Source organism: Lepisma saccharinum, chromosome 20, assembly GCF_977018435.1.
Source record: "Lepisma saccharinum chromosome 20, izLepSacc3.1, whole genome shotgun sequence".
NCBI lineage: Eukaryota > Metazoa > Arthropoda > Insecta > Zygentoma > Lepismatidae > Lepisma > Lepisma saccharinum.
Window position 1 is genome coordinate 11762036 of NC_139248.1, and position 19826 is coordinate 11781861.

Genomic DNA, 19826 nt, shown 5'->3' on the forward strand with positions numbered 1-19826 from the left:
CTTTCCTTTTCTTAGGAATACTGGGCCAAAGGGGGGCCAACCCTCCCCCGGCCCCGCCTCTGTATGACACTTTATTACTTAAATATTATGTATATACTCTTTCTGCTGTAATGATTCTGATTCCACCGCTTAATTTCTATCTCCATACCGATATATCTTTCCTTCCCCTGAGGGATAAAATTAAGGAAATAGGTTGGTATCACTTTCGGTCGTTTCAGAGATTTTCAAAGTGATCTTGCGTGGATGCTTTCCACCAGTTGTGGAAAGAGCATGGGAGTGTCTTCACGTTTTGAGAACCTTGAGGCCCTAAGATTTGTTGAATTGTTCGATAGCGGGAAATTTCCTATATATGCAAAGGAGTTTGGAATTTATTGTGGTGAGTACATCGTCTATTCATGTGTTTCTTTGGTTTGAAATGAAATTTTTAAAGTTTGTGTTTAACTTTTTATTTTAATGTTTGACTCCGAATGCGATTTTTTTTTTCGAAAGTAAATGTGACGTTTGAGGATCATATGGTTTATTTTTAGAACCATCACTTTATTATGATATTTTGACAAATCCAGCGACGGGGCCAATGAGGCTATAAACCTTTAATCCCCCTCTTGGCGTGCCATTGTACTACATGTTTTGTTGTACTGAAACATTGCTTGCCTCCTTCGTAAGACTACGCTTCGCTACTGCTTTTCACGTGATGGGATCTTCAATTATCATAGCAATCACATCTGGGCTTATGAAAACCCTCATGCAGTGCGACAAGACAAACATCAACAGAGGTTCAGCCTCAACGTGTGGGGTGGAATCATTCATGATCATCTCATTGGCCCCTACTTCTTTCCGCAATGTCTGACTGGACAAACATATCTATAGTTTCTCAGACATGAGTTGCTGCATTTACTTGATGATGTACCTCTAGACGTCATCCAAGGAATGTGGTTTACGCACGATGGTGCTCCACCGCATTTTACACGGATAGTTCGCCAGTTTCTCGATAACCAGTTTCCGAACAGATGGATTGGTCGCGGGGGATCCATTCGTTACATGGCCTGCCCGATTGCCAGATTTAAACCCAATAGTTTTTTTTCATTTGGGGACATTTACAATCCTTGATGTATTCAACTCCCATACCCAATATCGATTTTCTGAGGGAGCGTATCCAACATGGATTTGACCAAATACGGAACACACCAGGAGTTTTCCACAACATACGGCAAAGTATGGAACACAGGCTCAGGGAATGCATGGAAGCAGAAGGTGGTCACTTCAAACAATTTTTGTAAATGGCAATGTGTTTGGTAATTGTATCATTTTTGTGCCATGAATATTAAATCCTTTCATACATGTACGGTAAATGTGTTTGGTCAATGTCTCATTTTTGTGCCATGAATATTATATCCTTTCATACCTCCCTAACGAAGGATTTTCAGACCCATATTCATATGAACTTTTTGTTATCTTTTGATGTCAAGAATAAATCCCTAAAGTTTCTGACACATCTTTTTATACACCCTGTATGTACATGATAGAAATAATGAATTATGGACTTAGTGAAGAAGCACACACAAAATATTATTCATTCCTTACCCAAGGTTCTGAATTTGCTGTGCAAATCCCTGCACTATGATGCTAGATATTAATTCTTATCTTTAAGCCAGTATATTGATTTGTTCAAATCATGTACAGTATTCACTAATGCCTGGTGGTTATTTGTTGCAATTAATGCATACCTTGTTCTGAGAACGACCCTCCAGAGCCTGCTCTATGTACAGTTTTTCCTCCATTGAAATCCTTGGATGCGATGCCGGCGAATCATGAACCAAGTACATCCATGCCAAGCACCATGCAACCGTGATGCCTCCTGTTACATAGAATACTGCTTCCCAACCAAATAGAGCAATTATGAATCCACACAGGGGAAATGTAAATGCAGTACCTAGTGCTGCTCCTGAAAAATAAGGGAGGAACTTGTTAACATAATTTTGATGTTATAATTATCCTTTTACTAAAACTGGAAGCAGATAGTGTTAATGCCGACTTGCTGGCCAAACTTGTTAAGTGGTCGATTTTCGATCTCATCACTGATGTGCCGGACCCTGTGGCTGAGTGGTTAGTACATCATGCTGCGACGCGAAGGGTCCCGGGTTCGAATCCCACTCGGGCTTGGTTGTTTGTGAATGTCCATTCATCAATTTCATCATTTCATCACTCATCCCCATCTTCGCAAATTAGCCAAGAGGCACAAAACCCGAAGTAAAATGAACTTAATCAATCAATCAATCATCACTGATGTTCCCAAATCCAATCCCTGGCCTGAGCGTGGGTGGTTTTCTTTGCGAATTCACCTTCGTCAATTAACAGAACCTAGAGTGCAATTGTAGATCTTGTGTTTACTCAATTTGTATGGTGCAGAATATCATTACTGGCCACTGACTACCTGGGAAAAATGAAGAGTCTGCTTTTTATGTACCTACAGTTTTTTTTTTTTTAAATGATGATGCAATGTAATGTATGCAAATGATTTCTACAACCGCAGGTGCTATGATTAGTTATTTGGCCATGCAGTACAGGTCTGTCTGCATAATGCAATGAATGGACTATATTTTAGCTGATGGGACCTTTTGATAATGAGCGTCTCCCTGATGGCATAGAGGTAATGTTACCTCCTTACAATCGAAGATTCCCAAACAAGGGTGGAATAATACAGGCTGCCCAGTTGCCATGATGCATGATAATTTTCATCTGGCATCTGATTTTTTTTAAATACAGTTCGAACAAAGACTTTTTTTTCAATAATTCAAGTTCACTGGAAATGTCCATTACATTTTTTTTAAAAATATTGCATGCAATATATGTTTTTTAATGTTGTGTGTTTTCTGTATCACGAAGTCAAAATAAAAAACTTACCATTATTGATTTTTTGAACCACAGTGATCTAGTCATCTGACTACCACACAGGAGAGACCTGGGTTCGATTCCTGAGGTCAAAATTTTTCTGGCCTTGTCCCTGCATAAAGCAGCTCTGGGAACCACCCAGCCTCAAATCAATGGGTACCTGGGAGGTAAAGGTGTTCAAAGTGTGGTGCTGATCACATCACCTCCAGAATGACGGAGATCGAGAATGTGTAGGACCCTACCCCCACATGTGCCTTTATGGCATGGTGCTATATGTACAGGGAACTTTACCTTTTTTGCCTTTACCTTTACATATTTTTGCACTGTTGCTATCAGAATTTTAAAATCAGTAATATGGTAGAGTCGGCCATGTATGTATTGCATAGTTATTTGTGGTGTTAGTGGTAGAGCCTTCTTTAGGAGGGCCACTCCAGAGAAAGAATTAATTGCTTCTAATCCAATCTTGTAATAATTAATAAATTAGGTGTTTTAAGGTCGCATTTCAAAATGTGTAGCTTTTATCTTAGTTGCATTTGAAAAACCAGGCTGGCTCCTGACAAAAAAAGAAGATGGTGCTGAATTATTTTTAGTTTTGTCTACCCCTGGTCCCAAACATCATCTCTATCAATTTCCACTTCAAGTGCTGCTGACTACATGAAATAATTTTACTATCTACCCTTTCACTGGTCTCTTAGTTACCACCAGTGGCGTAGCGTTATAGTACGCCCGTACGCCCGGCGTTCCCCGATTATAAATTTCAAAAATGCGTAAATGCTGTCAATATAAAGTAAATCTTGACTAATTTCATATATGTCTGACCTTCATGGCATTATAATAGCTATTTTTCGCGATCCGCTTGCAACGCTCCACTAACAACACTCATTCTAGCATTTTTTTCAATGCCTTTCCTGGCCGGACGCCGAGTAGGTTCGGCGTACAGAACCCTATATTCCTTGCTGCCTTTCTGGAGGGAAAGCTTGGATCTCTAAAGCACGTGCCCAAATGCTCTCTCTTACGCCCGCGTATGGAGCAGAGGGCTACGTGATTGGTTCACGTGACCCTTCCTGCCTTCTGAAGCAGACGATAGCGGTAGAATTTCTTCCCGGTTCTTCGCGCTCGTGGCTCTCGTGCTATGTGTTGCTACAATATGCAATATTGACTGACGTAACTTTACCAAACTGAAATATAGCACTTCTTAATGGTCACTGCATTGTATAATTTATTGCACGAACAGCGATGTGCATTAAAAACTAAAAGATCAACACAGTTTTTGTCAAATAAGTTGGTGAAGTCCTTGTGGTAGAAGTTCAGCCTGTGGCTGCTCTACCACTTAATAAAAAAGAATATTAATAATAATAGTTTTGCGGGTTATTATTTTTTAGTTATTATGTAACTGCTTAATATTGTGTCAATGGAAATGTTTAGCATTGATTTGAAAACTCTTAACATCGAATGGTCTCTGGACAAAATTATTTTAAAATGTTTATCAGCATTCTCAAGACGTAATAAACAGTGGTCTGAATTACTACTCGGCACTGTTACATTAGTAGAGTGTACGATAGTTGGATCATCCGCCCACCACCGTGTCAGAGTGTTTTGCACAGCGTGCCAAGGCGACAGGCCCCTGATTCGAATGCCGGCATGAGCACAGGTGTTCTTTGTCAGTGTCTCTTCATCAATATCATCACTCATATTCATATTCGCGATTAACCAAAAGTGGTAGAAAAGCGAAGTAAAATAAACCAAATCAATCAGTAGTTGGATCATCCACAACAATGACGTCTACTGTTGTGCAGAGGCGCTTGTGATTCAGGTAGGTTTTATAATGATTTGCGTCATGCCGAAAAGTATAAAACACCAGAGTTCAAAACATTTGTTGCATAGTGAGGCATCTCATTTTCTAGCTAAAGCATGCATGGATGATGATGCTTTATTGAAAACCCAGCTGACTTCAGGGAAATAAACAATACCTGTGGCGACTAATTCCATAAGTAAATTATTAAGCAAAAAAGGGCCGACCCTTCCTTCGGATTTGGCGTTCCCACCCGAAATGCCCATGCTACGCCACTGGTTACCACACAGGTAAAAGAAAATGACCCCGTTCAGAACCTATATGACTACATGAAATGACATGCTAAAAAGATAGATGAAGCAAGATCATACATAAAATAATACAGGGTGTTTCATAAAGGACTTTAAAATTTTGTAATTATATATAAAATTATTCACACTCCTCACAGATCTGATTTTAGTGTCATTTTGTAGCAAAATACATCAAGTTTTGACACACGTAGTAGCTTAGTTCTGAATCACACCACCGCTAGTGCTAGCGACAGTTGTACCAAAATGGCTGCCTTCACTGATTTCCAGTGAGTGTTTGCTGAGTTTGCAAATTCACTTCCAGCAAGATGACGCACCGCTGCACTACCTCAACGATGTCCGGGATTTCCTCAGTAACCACTTTCCAAATCAGTGGATAGGTCGAGGTGGACCGATTGCATGGCCACCTCGTTCACCAGATCTGACACAACTTAAGTTTTACTTCTGGGGATTTATCAAGGATGAAGTTTTCAGATCACCACTAACTGCTATACTAGCTGATCTCAAAGCAAGAATCATGCTGCAGTTGAGGAAGTTACGCCTGACATGGTGCAGCGGGTTTGGCAAGAAATCGACTTCAGATGGGATGTCTGCCAAATTAGCAATGGAAGTCACATTGAAACTTACTGACTTATAGGGTAAAAACTTGATGTATTTTGCTACAAAATGACACCAAAACCAGCTCTGTAAGTTGTGTGAATAAATTTATATATCATTACAAAGTTGTAAAGTCCTTTATGAATAGGGTTACCAGATCGCTGTAAGGGAAATGTAGGACATGCTGTCCCAAAATGTAGGACATTAAGTCAAAATGTAGGACACAAAACATTCTCAATAAATAATACATATTTCTATAGAACACATTAGAAAGTAGTTGAAAAATGACACTTTTCAGTTTTAAAAAATGGATTCTTAACGAATTTTTAAATGCAAAATTTCAAAACTTGCAATCACACTAATCAATGCACCTCTTACTACATGATTTAAGTGGTACTTCTCAGAGGAGACAATTTTTATCAAAATCTCAGGTTTAGTCCAACTATATTTATGTTAGAGTGAACAGTAAATTTGAAATTACGGACAGTACCAAACGAACATTTTACAGACTTTATGAAAAAATAATTTCTCTCGTGAGTCTGTTGTGCTGATCGTAATGAAAGTACTCTCTCAACTTTTGAATTATGACCTGTAATGGCAAACAGATATTCAGCAATTACCGTAATTTAAAATGGTTTGTGAAGTTTCATCTTGGGTAGTTTTTAGTTCAATAACAGGGTGTCTACCAAAATAACACATCCAGAATTCTTGAATTTTTCTGGACTCTTCTAGACTTTTTCCGTTTTTCTTAACGTTTATTTATTCGACTCCTACTTAGGTAAAGTTGGAAATTAGTAATTAAGAAAATAAATATTTATTTACTGAAAACCCCTACCAAAGGACCAGTTAAGATAAAAACTGAAGCTGAATTTAAGAAGAGAATTAGATATCCTTTCTCGTATTAATGCATCCTGAACTGTGTTTGGCAGAACAAGCGAGGCTTTGGCATCTGGACTCTCAGCCAGTATAATCTTATGTGGGTCTTGTGTCGGTTGTCCTTATATGTTTGTGACTGACTGTCCCTTCATCCATCTTATGTTACCACCATTCATCTTCATCTTTGCGATTAGCCAAAAGGACAGAAAAAAGTGAAGTAAAATAAACTAAATCAACCAATCAGTCATTATGATAGAAAAAATTCTTGACCACAAGAATAATTTATTGCCTTTTCATTCACTTCTTACTTGTTGATTTCTTTACTTTTTCTTGACTACCATGATTTCTTGACTGGCAGACACCCTGAATAACTTTGTTCTCTATACCCCTGCTTTACAATCAAATTATATTGAATATTGAATAAGAATGGGCAACACCTTGTTCCATCAGTATAAACCCCAAGGCAAGACATTCTGCTCAGGCATTGAACAGTGACGTTATCAGAAAGTGGTTCCAAAACTTTGTTCATTAATTGCTTCCATTTTCCCGTTTGTTTAATAGCACGACAAACGTTTTTCCTTTTTAGGGCAATGACTGAAGCAAAATATATTTCACCATTGAGTTTGAAAGCGCAGTCCATAGACTTGTAACTTGCATGATTTTCTTCTGTTACCTATTTTCATAATTAATATTATGTAACGCTCAAAATGTAGGACATTTATGATATTTTTCAAATTCCTCCCGGACACCGGATATAAGGCTAAAATGTAGGACATGTCCGGGAAAATCCGGATGTCTGGTACCCTTATTTATGAAACACCCTGTATAACAAACTGCAATGGGGCGATGCAAGTTAATGTTAATTACGCTCGGTTGTATAAACTCTTACCTTGATAGGATGACACAAATTTACTCCTTTCAAGTGGTGGAATCCAACTAGCTCCCAGGGAAGATACAGCAGGGTATGTGGATGACTAAAAGAAATAGAAAGAAACAGAACAGCTTCATAATAGTTTTAATATAGTGCCCATAGTATATAATGTGTGAATTGATTCATAGAAAAGCAAGGTGAAAGTTGACTGAAATAATAATTTTTAGCCGACCTCCGTGGTGGAGTGATTAGCACAGCATGATACGATGCCAGGGGCTCCAGGTTAGAGTCCCAGCCTGGACATAGGTGTTCATTGTGAGTGTCCTTTGATCAATTTCATCATGCCATCACACATTCTTGAGGCATGCTGAATTTCCAAACTTATGTCTTGGAGCAACAGTTTGGGATCCAAGCCACAGCCAAACCTAACAGCCACTGCCAGTTAAGAAGTGAATAGGTCATCCATTCTCTACTTCTCCCCTGAACTGTGAGCGAAGGATGCATGTTGACAGCAGAAGGTGTCATTTATGACTGGACAAAAACTTGGAAACTCCCACAAAAAGTCTTGGTATGTTCTTTGATCGTTCGGGCTTTGGCAAAAAGTGACAGAAAAGCGACACTACATTCACCGCAAAATTACTTCGGACCTCATGTGAAATCTGCCATAGTAAGTTGTCTATCACTTTGTAGCCTTGCATCTAGTGTTGTTTTTGTTTTGAACACGGAATTGTTTCTGCATGAACGTATCTGGCAAGAGTGTATTACTGCTGATAAGCGAGTTCATTTCATTTCGTATTGTTCATTGACACAGGAAGGGTGACTTTCTGCTGTAGTGTGTGTGATAAATTGCTGTGTTTTCGTGTGGTGTACTTTGTGTTGGATATTTTCCTAATATTTTGTGTTGGATATTTGACTACTGTACAGGTGTATTTGTAATATGCCGGGAAAGTACTGTTGTAGTGTGGAAAAAGCCAGCATTATTGCATAGCGAAGTGAAAACGTACCGATAAAGATGATATGTAAACAAACAGGTCGTGCAAAATCAACCATAATGAAGGTACTGGCAGCCTCTGCCTCCGACTGTCATTCCAAAGCACAAATTCAGTGGTGGGTGGCAAAGAAAAACAACCAAATCTACAGATGCTCTCCTAATGAGAGAAATAAAGAAAACCCCTCGACTGACAGCGTCAGAACTTAAAGAAATGCACCCGAGTCTGCTGGAAAACGTTAGGGTTCGCACAATCCAGCACCGTTTACAGAAAGACTTGGATTTGCCGTGTTGTACTGCTGCTAAGAAGCCACTACTCACCGCCCGCATAAAGAAAGACCGTCTTGCTTTTGCAAAGAAATATGCACACTGGACACCAGCAGAATGGAGGAAAGTCATGTTTTCCGATGAAAGCTCATTCCAACTGTTCCAAATGGGAGTCCATCATCTTCAGATCGATATGACCCAAAGTATACAGTTCCGACCGTTAGGCACTAGGGTAGGTTTATATTTCTTACCACAAAACGTGACAATGAACGCAAACCAATATATTAATGTTCTTAAGAACCATTTAGTGGATATGCTTCAGATCTACGAGTGTGATCTTTACATGCATGATAACGCTCCTTGTCACATGGCTAAGAAGTTAATGAAATGGCTTGAGGAACAACAGATAAAGATGTTAGAGTGGCCTGGGAATAGCCCTGATCTCAACCCAATTGAAAATTGTTGGCATCGTATGAAGCAATTCTTGGGATAGAAGAAGATTCAGAACCTAAAGACCCTCCAAACAGAACTGAAGAAAATGTGGTGCATTGACATGGACTTAAATTACTTCCAAAGTCTTAGTGATTCCATGCCCAAGCGCATCCAAATGGTTCTCAAAAGTAAAGGCAACATGACTCCGTACTAATGTATGCATTTTTTGCTGTATTTAATAGCTTAATAATAGATTTTGACATGAATTTTCTGTATTTTTTGTGCTTTTGTTATGAGGTCGGAAGTCAATTTGCGGCGGGTGTAAGTAACAAAAATCAAATCAATAATATCTGATCTACAAGAAAGTGCATTTATATAATAAATTTTGTTTAATACAAGTAGATTGCCCCATTTTCATTCTAATTCTGAATTCTTATGGTGCTGAGTTTGAGTCCTAGTTGAACCATATTCTTTACTGGCTGTTTTCTTTACAAATGATCCGACACATTTGTTTCGGTCATTTGGAATATGATGTATAAGAAAAAAGTTGTTAGAAAGGTGGGAGGGGGTTGACTAGTGTTTGATCGCAATCGTGTAAAAGCGTCACACTATTTCTTATGTGTCCGAAAATTTCACAGAAGTTGGAGGGAGTATGTGACAAAGAATATTATACATTTTAAAGCTAGTTCAAAATTTGGGCTCCTGTGTAGCCAAATGGTTAGTGCTCTCTCACCTATGGTTCGATTCCTGGTGCGATCCCTCAGAATTTGACCTAGCATCATGACAATTGTGGAGCTACTTCAAAGAAATAGTAGAGGGCTCTGGTCTCGAAGTAGTTCCAATAGAGTGAACACCTTGCTCACATATTTACCAATAAAGATTTAGCAGTATAATAAATTATGGAAAGTATGAAAAAATACTATTATACTACAGACCTCCATGATCAAGAGGCAGTAGAACATGCTCTGAAGTTATAGGTCCTGGATTTGAACCTTCACAGGTTTCACATCATATTCATTATTATTTATATACTTCATTTTATTTTTATCACAAAGTTTGCTTATTACATTTTAACAGAGTGGACCAGCCTGATTTTGGTTGGACCATGGCCGATTTTGGCCCTCTCTTGGTACTACCCTAAACTTAGTTACTTTTCAAAATGAATAACTGTAAGTGTACCTGACTTGTTTTGTAATTTAACTGTAACTTGTTACTCCTAAAAAGTAGCATACAAACACTGATTTATGTTAATAATAACCCTTGGCATAAGAACCTGTGAGGCCAGGCCCTACCTACCGACTACCAGCCATACTCTCACGTGCCTCAGCAGAGGTGGATGATCATAAAACCTGTTATGGGGTGACGTGTGGTCAGTAGAACAAACATACAGTTGTTGTAGGTTTCCATGACCGAGTTATGCTTCTCATTCGCATGGGAGACCTGCTTACTGCATTTGCTGGTGTATAAGATGCACTTTTCCCCTTTAAAAATAGGCCTGAAGAGCCAGGTGTATCTTATATGCCGTTTCTCAGTTTCTGATTCCCTTATTTCTGGAAATTTTCTCTGTTGTGAGTTAGACGATTTCTTTCTTGCTTCCTTGAGAGGTGCGAGAACATTCCAGTCACATAGAGTTCATACATGCGTTACCAATGGTGATTACAGCTGTGTGACCCACATATTGCTTTAAATTGAAATACTGTAAATTAATTATAATATTCAGTGATAAGGTTTTGCCTAAGAAATGTGTACAGAAAAGGTATCAAATATGGCATATTACTTATATTTAAAATTCAATAGATGGGTGATAACAAACACCCTACTAAATATTCATATACTATTTCAAATGTGTTAGTACGTACAAAGTGAGAATATCGTTACTGACCTACGGGTCACTTTTGACCAAAAGTTATCATTCCAACCACACTTTGCTCGCATTCTAATTGAAGCTCACAGAAATTTGGGGTCTATAATGAGAATGGGTAATCAATTTAGAAGAAAGGAAACATTTCTATTGCTGTATTATACACTCGTCAGATCTAAACTCGAATATGCCTCTCTTGTTTGGAACCCACAATTCAAGAAAGATATCGAAAAATTATAAATAGAGAAACATCAAAATAAATTTCTCAGATATCTACAATTTAAACTTGAGGGTACGTATCCAAAACTCACTCCTAATAAAATATCACGCGAGATCTTTAATATCTCTTGTCACTTGAAGAAAGAAGGCAAATAAGTCAATTAACTTTCCTCTCCAAACTTAATAATGGTAAAATAGATTCTTCTCATCTGCTGTCGAATTTTAAATTTTTACGTACCAAACTGTATGTTAAGGCCCAGAACTGATCTCTTTGAAATCCCCTTCGGAAGAACCAAAATGGCCGAAGCTGAACCCATGAGGAGAATGTGTAAGTTATTTAACTCATTTTCTAAGAATAACCCAAGCATACACTTATTTAAATGCAATTGCAACTTTATATCTAATCTTTGAATTTTTATATATTTTGTTCTGTTCATCAGAATTTCAGTTTTCAATTAGCTTGTAAGGTTATATCCCACAATTTAGTTTCATTATTATTGTATTACCGCTGTGTTTTTTTTGTCTCTATAATCTAATAATTAAATTCTTTGCACAATTGTTATTTAATGCAAATTGTATATTACATCATTCATATTTCTTGTGAACTATCTTTATTGGTAATGTAATTGGTGGCATCCAATATTGAACAGTGTAATTGGGCATGCGCCTGTTGTGTTTGAAATAAATAAATAAATAACATGTACGGTGGGACCCATAAGTATTATCATGCAAATTTTTCATCACCATGTTCAATCACTTTATTTGACTTCAAGAATTAAAATAAAACTCAAAACAAGCTGTCAGCAACTTCTGAACCAGCATACATAAAAATCCATGGCTTAAAAAGACATAGGATGTAAGAGAAAAATTAATGAAAATAGTCATGGACAATTTGCATGGTAATACTCATGGATCCCACTGTACAATGTCCACCTGCTAACAAAACTCTGTGCTCTTATCTGGATAACAAAGCATGGCCATACCTCGAATATGCCTTGAAGTATTCTCACTATAATAAGTATACTGTAGTGTGCACTTGCAGCTAGGGGTGTCACCAGCGTCAACACTGCCGTTCCCAAAATGGAGTAACCAAACACTCGTGCTCCTCCAATTAGGTCTGCAATTCGGCCCCCAGGAATCTGCATCACTAAGTAGCCCCAGAAGAAAGACCCCAGAATGAGTCCCTGCACTTCTTCATTCCAGTCGTACGGCCCCTCCTGGAATTGGGATATTATTAAATTATTTGTCTAAGTTTGTTGTAGGTCAATTTTTTGCACTGAAAAATTAATGAATTGAATTGAATTGAATTTTCTTTTCTTCCGTTGACCCTTGATTAAAAGGGCATGGAAAACGTCAAGATACATAATGAAATAATAATTAGTTAAGTACATCATAACAAAAAAGAAGAAACATTGTGTAGTACATTACATCACTACACCAAAGTAAAAATTAAAAAATACACTTCATTACACTACAATAAAAATTAAAACACATTATCATTGTTGCATGATTGAAATAAGAATACAATTATAATACATATTTTTTAGTACATTGGCCTTGTATTGTCTTGTTCCATGAATTCTCTGATACTGTAGAGAGCTCTCTCTGTCAAATATTTTTTTATTGTTTGTATTTGTTTATCTTTTGGAGATATCAGTTTTATGTCATGAGGCAGCTGGTTGTAGAATATTTTTCCGGCATTCGTTGGTGATTGTTTTGAGATATTGAGTCTGTGTTGGTTCTGGTAATAATTATCTTTCCCCCTTGTATTGTGGTTGTGTAATTGGTTATTTTTAGTCATGCTTCCAGTATTTAAAACAAACGTTATAGCCTTATAGATGTATAGGGAGTATATTGTCATTATTTGTTTTTCCCTGAATAACTCTTTGCAAGATTCCCTACAGCCTAGTTTGTACATTATTCTAAGTGCTCTCTTTTGAAGTCTCAGTATTCTGACAGTATTATTATAAAATGATCCACCCCAAGCTAATATGCCATATTCAACATAGGGGTAAATTAGTCCATAATATATGCATTTGTTAATTTCTGTTAAATTATATTCAGCCATTTGTTTTAGCAGGTATAGATTAGATGATAGTTTACTGCAGATGTTGTTAATTTGTTCTTCCCACGTTAATTTTTGATCTAGTGTTATTCCCAAAAACTTTACTGAAGATACAGTTTCTATGAGCACATTGTCTATGCATAGTGTTTGTGACTCAAAATCCATGTTTCGGATTGTATTGAATATCATAAATTTTGTTTTATTGTTGTTTATTATTAATCCATGTGAAGTTAAGTATTGTGCCAGTTGGTTTATGGTGATAAAAGTGTTTATTTCAAGCTTCCTAGGGTCGATACCTCTGGCAAGAACAGTTGTGTCATCTGCATAGGTGACAATTTTTGTGTTTGGGTATTCTGGTACGTTGTTTATGTACAAAATAAAGAGCAGGGGCCCCAGGATTGATCCTTGGGGTACCCCCATTAACACTTTCCTACTTTGTGATTTAAAGTTAGTGACTATACCATGCATGTTGTAGCTTATTTGAGTAATTTGCATTCTGTCCTGTAGATAAGATTGTATAAGTTCATAAGCTATCCCTCTTATTCCTATATTGCTTAGTTTGACCATAAGCAGGTCATGTTTTACCCTATCAAATGCCTTGGAAAGATCTAGATATATAGTGTTTGCAGCTTCGTGTTTCTCTAATGTTTCGGTTACATATTCGATTAACTGTGCTAGAGCTGTGTTTATTGATTTCCCTTTCTGGAATCCATGCTGGTTTCTGTTTATTATGTTATATTTGCTACAAAACTTTATAATATAATTTGATAAAATTTTTTCCAATATCTTTGAAAAAGCAGATGTTAGGGAGATAGGTCTGTAGTTCTCAATGTCTGTTGCAGCTCCTTTTTTGAATATGGGTATCACTGTGCTGTGTTTTAGAACTTTGGGGAATATACCAACTTTTATTGAATTGTTGACTGCATACAGCAAGGGTTCTATAATAGATTCTGAACAGGATTTAATAAGTTCAGCTGACCATTCATCAGGTCCGTGAGATTTTTTATTTTTTAAATCTTGTATGACCTTTTTTAGTTCATTAGCACTTAATTCTGGGATATATATACTGTTTGGCCGATATTTCTCGATTGGGATCTCAAGCGTTTTGTCATTATTTTCATTCTCTCTGTTTGTGTTGGTTAAGTTTATAAAATATTCGTTGAATAAGTTACATATGATATTCGGGTCAATTACTTCAGTGTCATCCTTGATGACTTTTATGTTTGCTTTATCATTGGTTGTGTTTGATACACGGTGATTGTTTACAATTTTCCAAATGGCTTTTTGTTTATTAACAGACTTTTTTATTTGTTTACTGAAAATATTTGATTTTTGATTCTTTATGGCTTTCTTGAATAGTTTTTTTACATTTTTGTACTTTTCCTGGTGCTTAGTGTCTTTTGTAATTCTAAATTTTTCATATTCTATTTTCATATTACTTTTCAAAAGTATAATTTCTTCTGTTAGTGGCACTTTCTTCTTATTAGGGTATATTCTTTTTGTTGTTTTGGGACAAGCTACATTTAAATAATATGTTAAGTGACTTATTAGCAATTCCCAGATATCATTTGTGTCAGTTAGTTGGTAAAGGTCTATCCAATTTTCCTGATGTAAGAGGTATTTAAGATAATCTATATTTTGCTCACATGTATCTCTACATTCTATTGTGTAACTTTTTGAGTAATCTAACCTTTTCCCTTGTATTGTAATTTTTTGAGACGTGTGGTCAGAGATAAGCGTATGTAGGACTTCAGCTTTAATGTGATTTGATTGTATGTTTGTTATTACATGGTCAATCAGGGTTTCTGTACTTTCTGTTATTCGAGTTGGTTCTTGAATTATTTGAGTTAGGTTGTTTGACTTCAAGGTATCCAAGTATTGAGCACAGTTTGTGTCTTGTTTTAGAAGATCTATGTTTATATCTCCAACTATTAATAATTTGTTATGTTGTTTTGTCAGATGGTTTAGCATGTTGTCCAAAGCATTTACAAAGAGATTTATGTCACTGTTTGGTGATCTGTATACTGCTATAATCTTAAATGTATCTAATCCTATATTAAGCTCTACACCACTAACTTCTAGTATATTTTCCATACAGTATTTGTCAAGGTTTAACACTTTTTTGATATTTTGTACACTATTTTTTATGAAGATCGCAGTGCCACCACTTTTTTGAATTGACCTGTGGTAAACTGCATGTAGATTGTAACCTGTAATTGTGCATAATTTATAATTTTCAGACCTGAGGCCATGTTCAGTAACTACGAATATATCTGGTGTGCACTCACTTAGCATTATTTCCAGTTGGTCAATTTTGTTGGAAATGCTCTGTACATTGTTATGGAGAACTGTAATCGTTCCTTCTTGGTTTTGCAGGCTGTGTGTATTGGGGATTTGGTTATCATAAGTATGCTTATCACTTACCATAAAAAATCATTTTTCAGTTTACTGGGTGTACACTTCTTCCGTTGAGATGACCGTACATTTGGAGCATTCACTTTTTCACTACACTTTTCACTGCTATCTTCGGTGTCGTAACTGATTATAGCAAAATCCCTGTTTTCAGATTGTAATTCTATCATGGAAGAATGTGTTTCTTCCTCAATTTCCCTTTGGTTTATGCCATTCTCCTCACTTTCATCACTTGATTTCCATTTCAGAGGTATGCTATGTTGAACTGAGAAGGTATTTCCATTGCACAAGTTTACTAAACACTGAGAAATGTAGAGCTTTCCCCTCTTGTTAAAATGTAGACCATGTTCTGTGTGTAGACTTCTATTTGCCATGCTGAGTTTCAGTAATTTCACATTCCTGAATCTCTTGCACATTGATTCCAGTTGATTGTTTACTTCTTTTACTGCACTATTTACACAAGAGGTACTTATTAGGTCATGACGAAATGGGATATTGCATACGATTACATTTGTATGGGTTAGTTGTTTCAGGGTGTGCTTAATTGTGCTTACGACATTCTGACCTTGATTTTTGGACACATCATTTGTACCACTCAATAACACAACATAGTCTTCAGATCCTAAGGATTTACAGTCCTTTGCTATTGTGTGGGTTACCTGTTGTGTTTCACCACCTGGTTTCACCATTGCACTACACACTGCATTAGTTGACATACTGTTTACATGAGCAGCTAAATCACGCCCATGACTATCCGCAAATATAAGAATTTTTCTTTTTTGTGAAAGGTTGTCCTTGTTTTGACTTGGGAGAGTGTTTACCATCACTTTGGGGGTTATTTTCCTTGTATTCATTTTCACTGCATTCTTAGTTTTTTTGTTAGAAATTGTGTTTATGTAGGGCGTTGCATTTGTTTGGGGGCTTACTTCTGCATTGATTAGCACTTCATACGGGTTTTGATGGGAGAAAGTAGTTGTTACACCACAATTGCCTACATAGTTCGTGGAGGTAGATTTTCTCTGTATGTTTCTTTTTACCACTTCTGACCATGTACTATTACTATTTTCTTTTTTTTCTCTTTTTCCTTTCAACAGTTCTAATTTATCTTCTTCGAGGATTCTTATAATTTCACTTTTCGTTTGCAGTTCAAGTTGTAGTTTTTCTAATTCCCACTTAACTTTTTCACAATCATAGCAGACCACCATTTTAACGATTTTTCCTTGTTTTACACCTTACTGTTACCTGATTTTTAACTACACTATCTTCCGAGTTATTTATGAAAGTATGTGAAAAATTTGTGGCAGGTTTTCAGAGTTTTTTCCCACAAATTTCGAGTTTTACCAGGAGCACAACAGCACGTACACATTAAACCGGCACCATTATATAGTATGTAGCTAGCATTTGAAGTCGGAACCTAACCATTAAAATGTTTATTCTTCAGTAATGTAACACAACCTCTCATATGAGTCTTTTTAATAACAATAGTGATAGAAGAAGAAGAAAGCTGCCAAACTTGGATCCATAATACTTATATTTAAAAACATGCACTAAAGTTGAAATATATGTTTTTGCAAATAAATTTTCTGTGACATGGAAGGTACTGACATGAAAATCGTCGAGAAGTCTAGGTTTGAAGATTGTTTGAAGTCCACTTTATGTGCAGACAGGCTAATTGGGACTGGACTCAAATTTGAAAGTGGGATCCGAATCACCAGGTATTGAACCTGGAATCCTTCGATTACAAGGTGATGATGTTTCACTACTATGCTATCGAGAAAGCCATGAAAAGTCAGTGAAACAGCTTAGCAATTAAATAGAAAGACCAAGGAATTTTGTAAAAAACTTTTAAAATGCTATGAAAGGCAGGGAAATTCAATGGCTTTTGTGTTTGTTAGGTTTAGAGACTGAAAACAAAAACATGTCACATTTTTCTCCAACAGACTTCTTTATATTTTGTGTAGTAAAATTATTTTTTTATTTTATTTTTCTTCATTTATTTTGAACAATGTTGAATCGACTTCATTCATTTGAATGCTAAGCAAAATTAAAGTCTTAACATTTATGAATTAGTATGTTATGGCATTATAAAATAGCCTGGAGATTTATTTGAAAGTACCTGGACATTAGTTGTAGGCAAATCATTGTTAGTGAAATAAAGTTAGAAAACTTTAAAACTGATCAAGATGAAAAATAAATTACAGAATGAACCGTAAAAATGTACAGTGAGAAAGAATTTGTATTAAAATATATGGTGGTGCATTTTTGTAACAAAAAATGTGCTCACTAGAGATAGTCTTTTAGTTATAGCATAAAATTGACTACATGAATAATACAACACTTGAATAAATTCAGATGAGTATAGAATTTGTTCAAGTTTTATAGTGTTCAAGTTCTAAATTGTATAATATAAGGATAAAACTATACTCACAAGGGTAATGTGGACTACTAACCTCATCGTCAACTTTAACAATATCCTCCTCTGTTACATTGTTATGTGCAACACATTCGCTTGACACTGTGATAATCTCCGTTTCATTGTCTCCAGATTGCTTAACCATGGCAACAATGGCGAAGTTTATGTTTACACGCAGAACATAGTTGACAAAGTTACCCGTAAGAATCATCCACCACAACACATCCCTGCAGGACATCCTCTCTGAAAAAACAGTATCCTATGTTAATTATAGAAAAGATGGAACAAATGGAAATACTGCATATGTGAACACCTATAGGAAATGCATTCCAAGAGTTGTATTTTCATGGTTTACCAACATTTAAAATTTTGCTCTGTCCTGCATCGTGGCCATGTGGTCTAAAGTGTCAGGCTTTGGGCTCGAGCTATGGAATATGTGCAGGTTTGTCTCTCCTGGGGGGAGAAAAGTTTTAGGTGCATCAGCACTGAGGCTATGTTGCACCTGCCACATTATGCAGGGTCCAGTCCCTTACCATAACTAAAATAACATAACTGTAATGTCGAAGGATTAAAATATTCTTATTTTTGTTGAGAGCTGAGGCTGTAAAGGGGCACTCAGCACACACGAGGATAAAAAACAGGACAACACACAGAATTATACTGGCTATAGGGCCAGTCGCCAGAGCCTCGTTAGTCTGTCAAAAGCAGTCCAGGGTGTCCTATGTAAAAGTGAGGTTGACAATTGGATGTACTACCTGGAAGGATCACCCCTGGAGGAGGAGGGGGGGGGTGTAATAACTTTTCTCCGGAGATTTCAGCTAGTGTATGGGATCGGTGGCGAGCCACCCACTATTGTGAGGAAATTGGGGAGCTACGAATGAGTAACTTAACCTGGTCATGGAAATGTACAACAACTAATGGGGGTTCATCACCCGTAAGGACAGTAGTTAATACAAAACTTCTAAACTTTAGAAATGCTCCACGTTCACACTATTATCACTCCTTGTACTGTTCCTTGATGAATGCATAGCAAACTTACGAGGCTATTCATCATACACTTGAACAGAAAGTTTCTTCTATTGTGCAATTACTCATTGGATTATGCAGATTTTTCTATTCAGTGACAGACATGTATTGAAGTGCACTGACTGAATATTGGTTGACTTGGCATCTAGCCAACCTCTGTGGTTGAATGAGTCTCTTGGCATCCAGACAAGCTGTCTATACTTCAAATCTTCCTAAGAGAGATTTCTCCACTTTTATTTGGTGGTGAAAACGTATTTATGGCTTCTCCATACACAATCAATGGTATCGAGATTGGCCATTCTTTAAAAAATCGAGGTGAGAACAATCAGACCCTTCGAGACAAGAAATTGGTTTGCATGATTTTGGTAATCCATTAGGGATGTGCCACAGCCACAGCCACAGCACAGTCCCTTGTGCTCCCTTTGTAATCAATAGTGCTAGGATTTTCATGAATTATCATATTTATTTGATAAGGGTGGCATGTTCCCTAAATATATATAAATTCATATCATGAGAAAACTAATTAAATTAAGATGCTTTTAAAGGTCATATTTGGCCATCTCTACATGATGGAGCATATTTTGATAGCTTTTATGTCATATCCAGCATTTTTTTGCCTTTTCTCAAGAGTACCACTAGTATCTATTGCAACAATTTTATTGGGAGAAAAAATTTCTCTCGATACTACAGAACTTGAGGCGAATGGCATTGCTTACTTTAAATGTGCTCCTCTTGTGTCAACTGAAGCAGAAATAAGCTTTTCTCAGTACAAGGCTTTGCTGGCTGACAATAGGCAAACATTTTTATTTG

At 36.7% G+C, this 19826-nt stretch overlaps 1 protein-coding gene across 1 annotated transcript in view; it reads right to left on the minus strand.

The window, feature by feature from the left end:
- MFS3 (major facilitator superfamily transporter 3) overlaps positions 1 to 19826 on the minus strand; it is a 304225-nt gene that overhangs the window by 275997 nt on the left and 8402 nt on the right. The window contains exons 2-5 of the mRNA XM_083142120.1: positions 18028 to 18233; positions 12084 to 12317; positions 7352 to 7436; positions 1725 to 1942 (exon numbers count right to left, since the gene is read on the minus strand). Of these exons, the coding sequence (XP_082998246.1) occupies positions 1725 to 1942; positions 7352 to 7436; positions 12084 to 12317; positions 18028 to 18233 (743 nt within the window). The remainder of the gene's footprint in view (positions 1 to 1724; positions 1943 to 7351; positions 7437 to 12083; positions 12318 to 18027; positions 18234 to 19826) is intronic.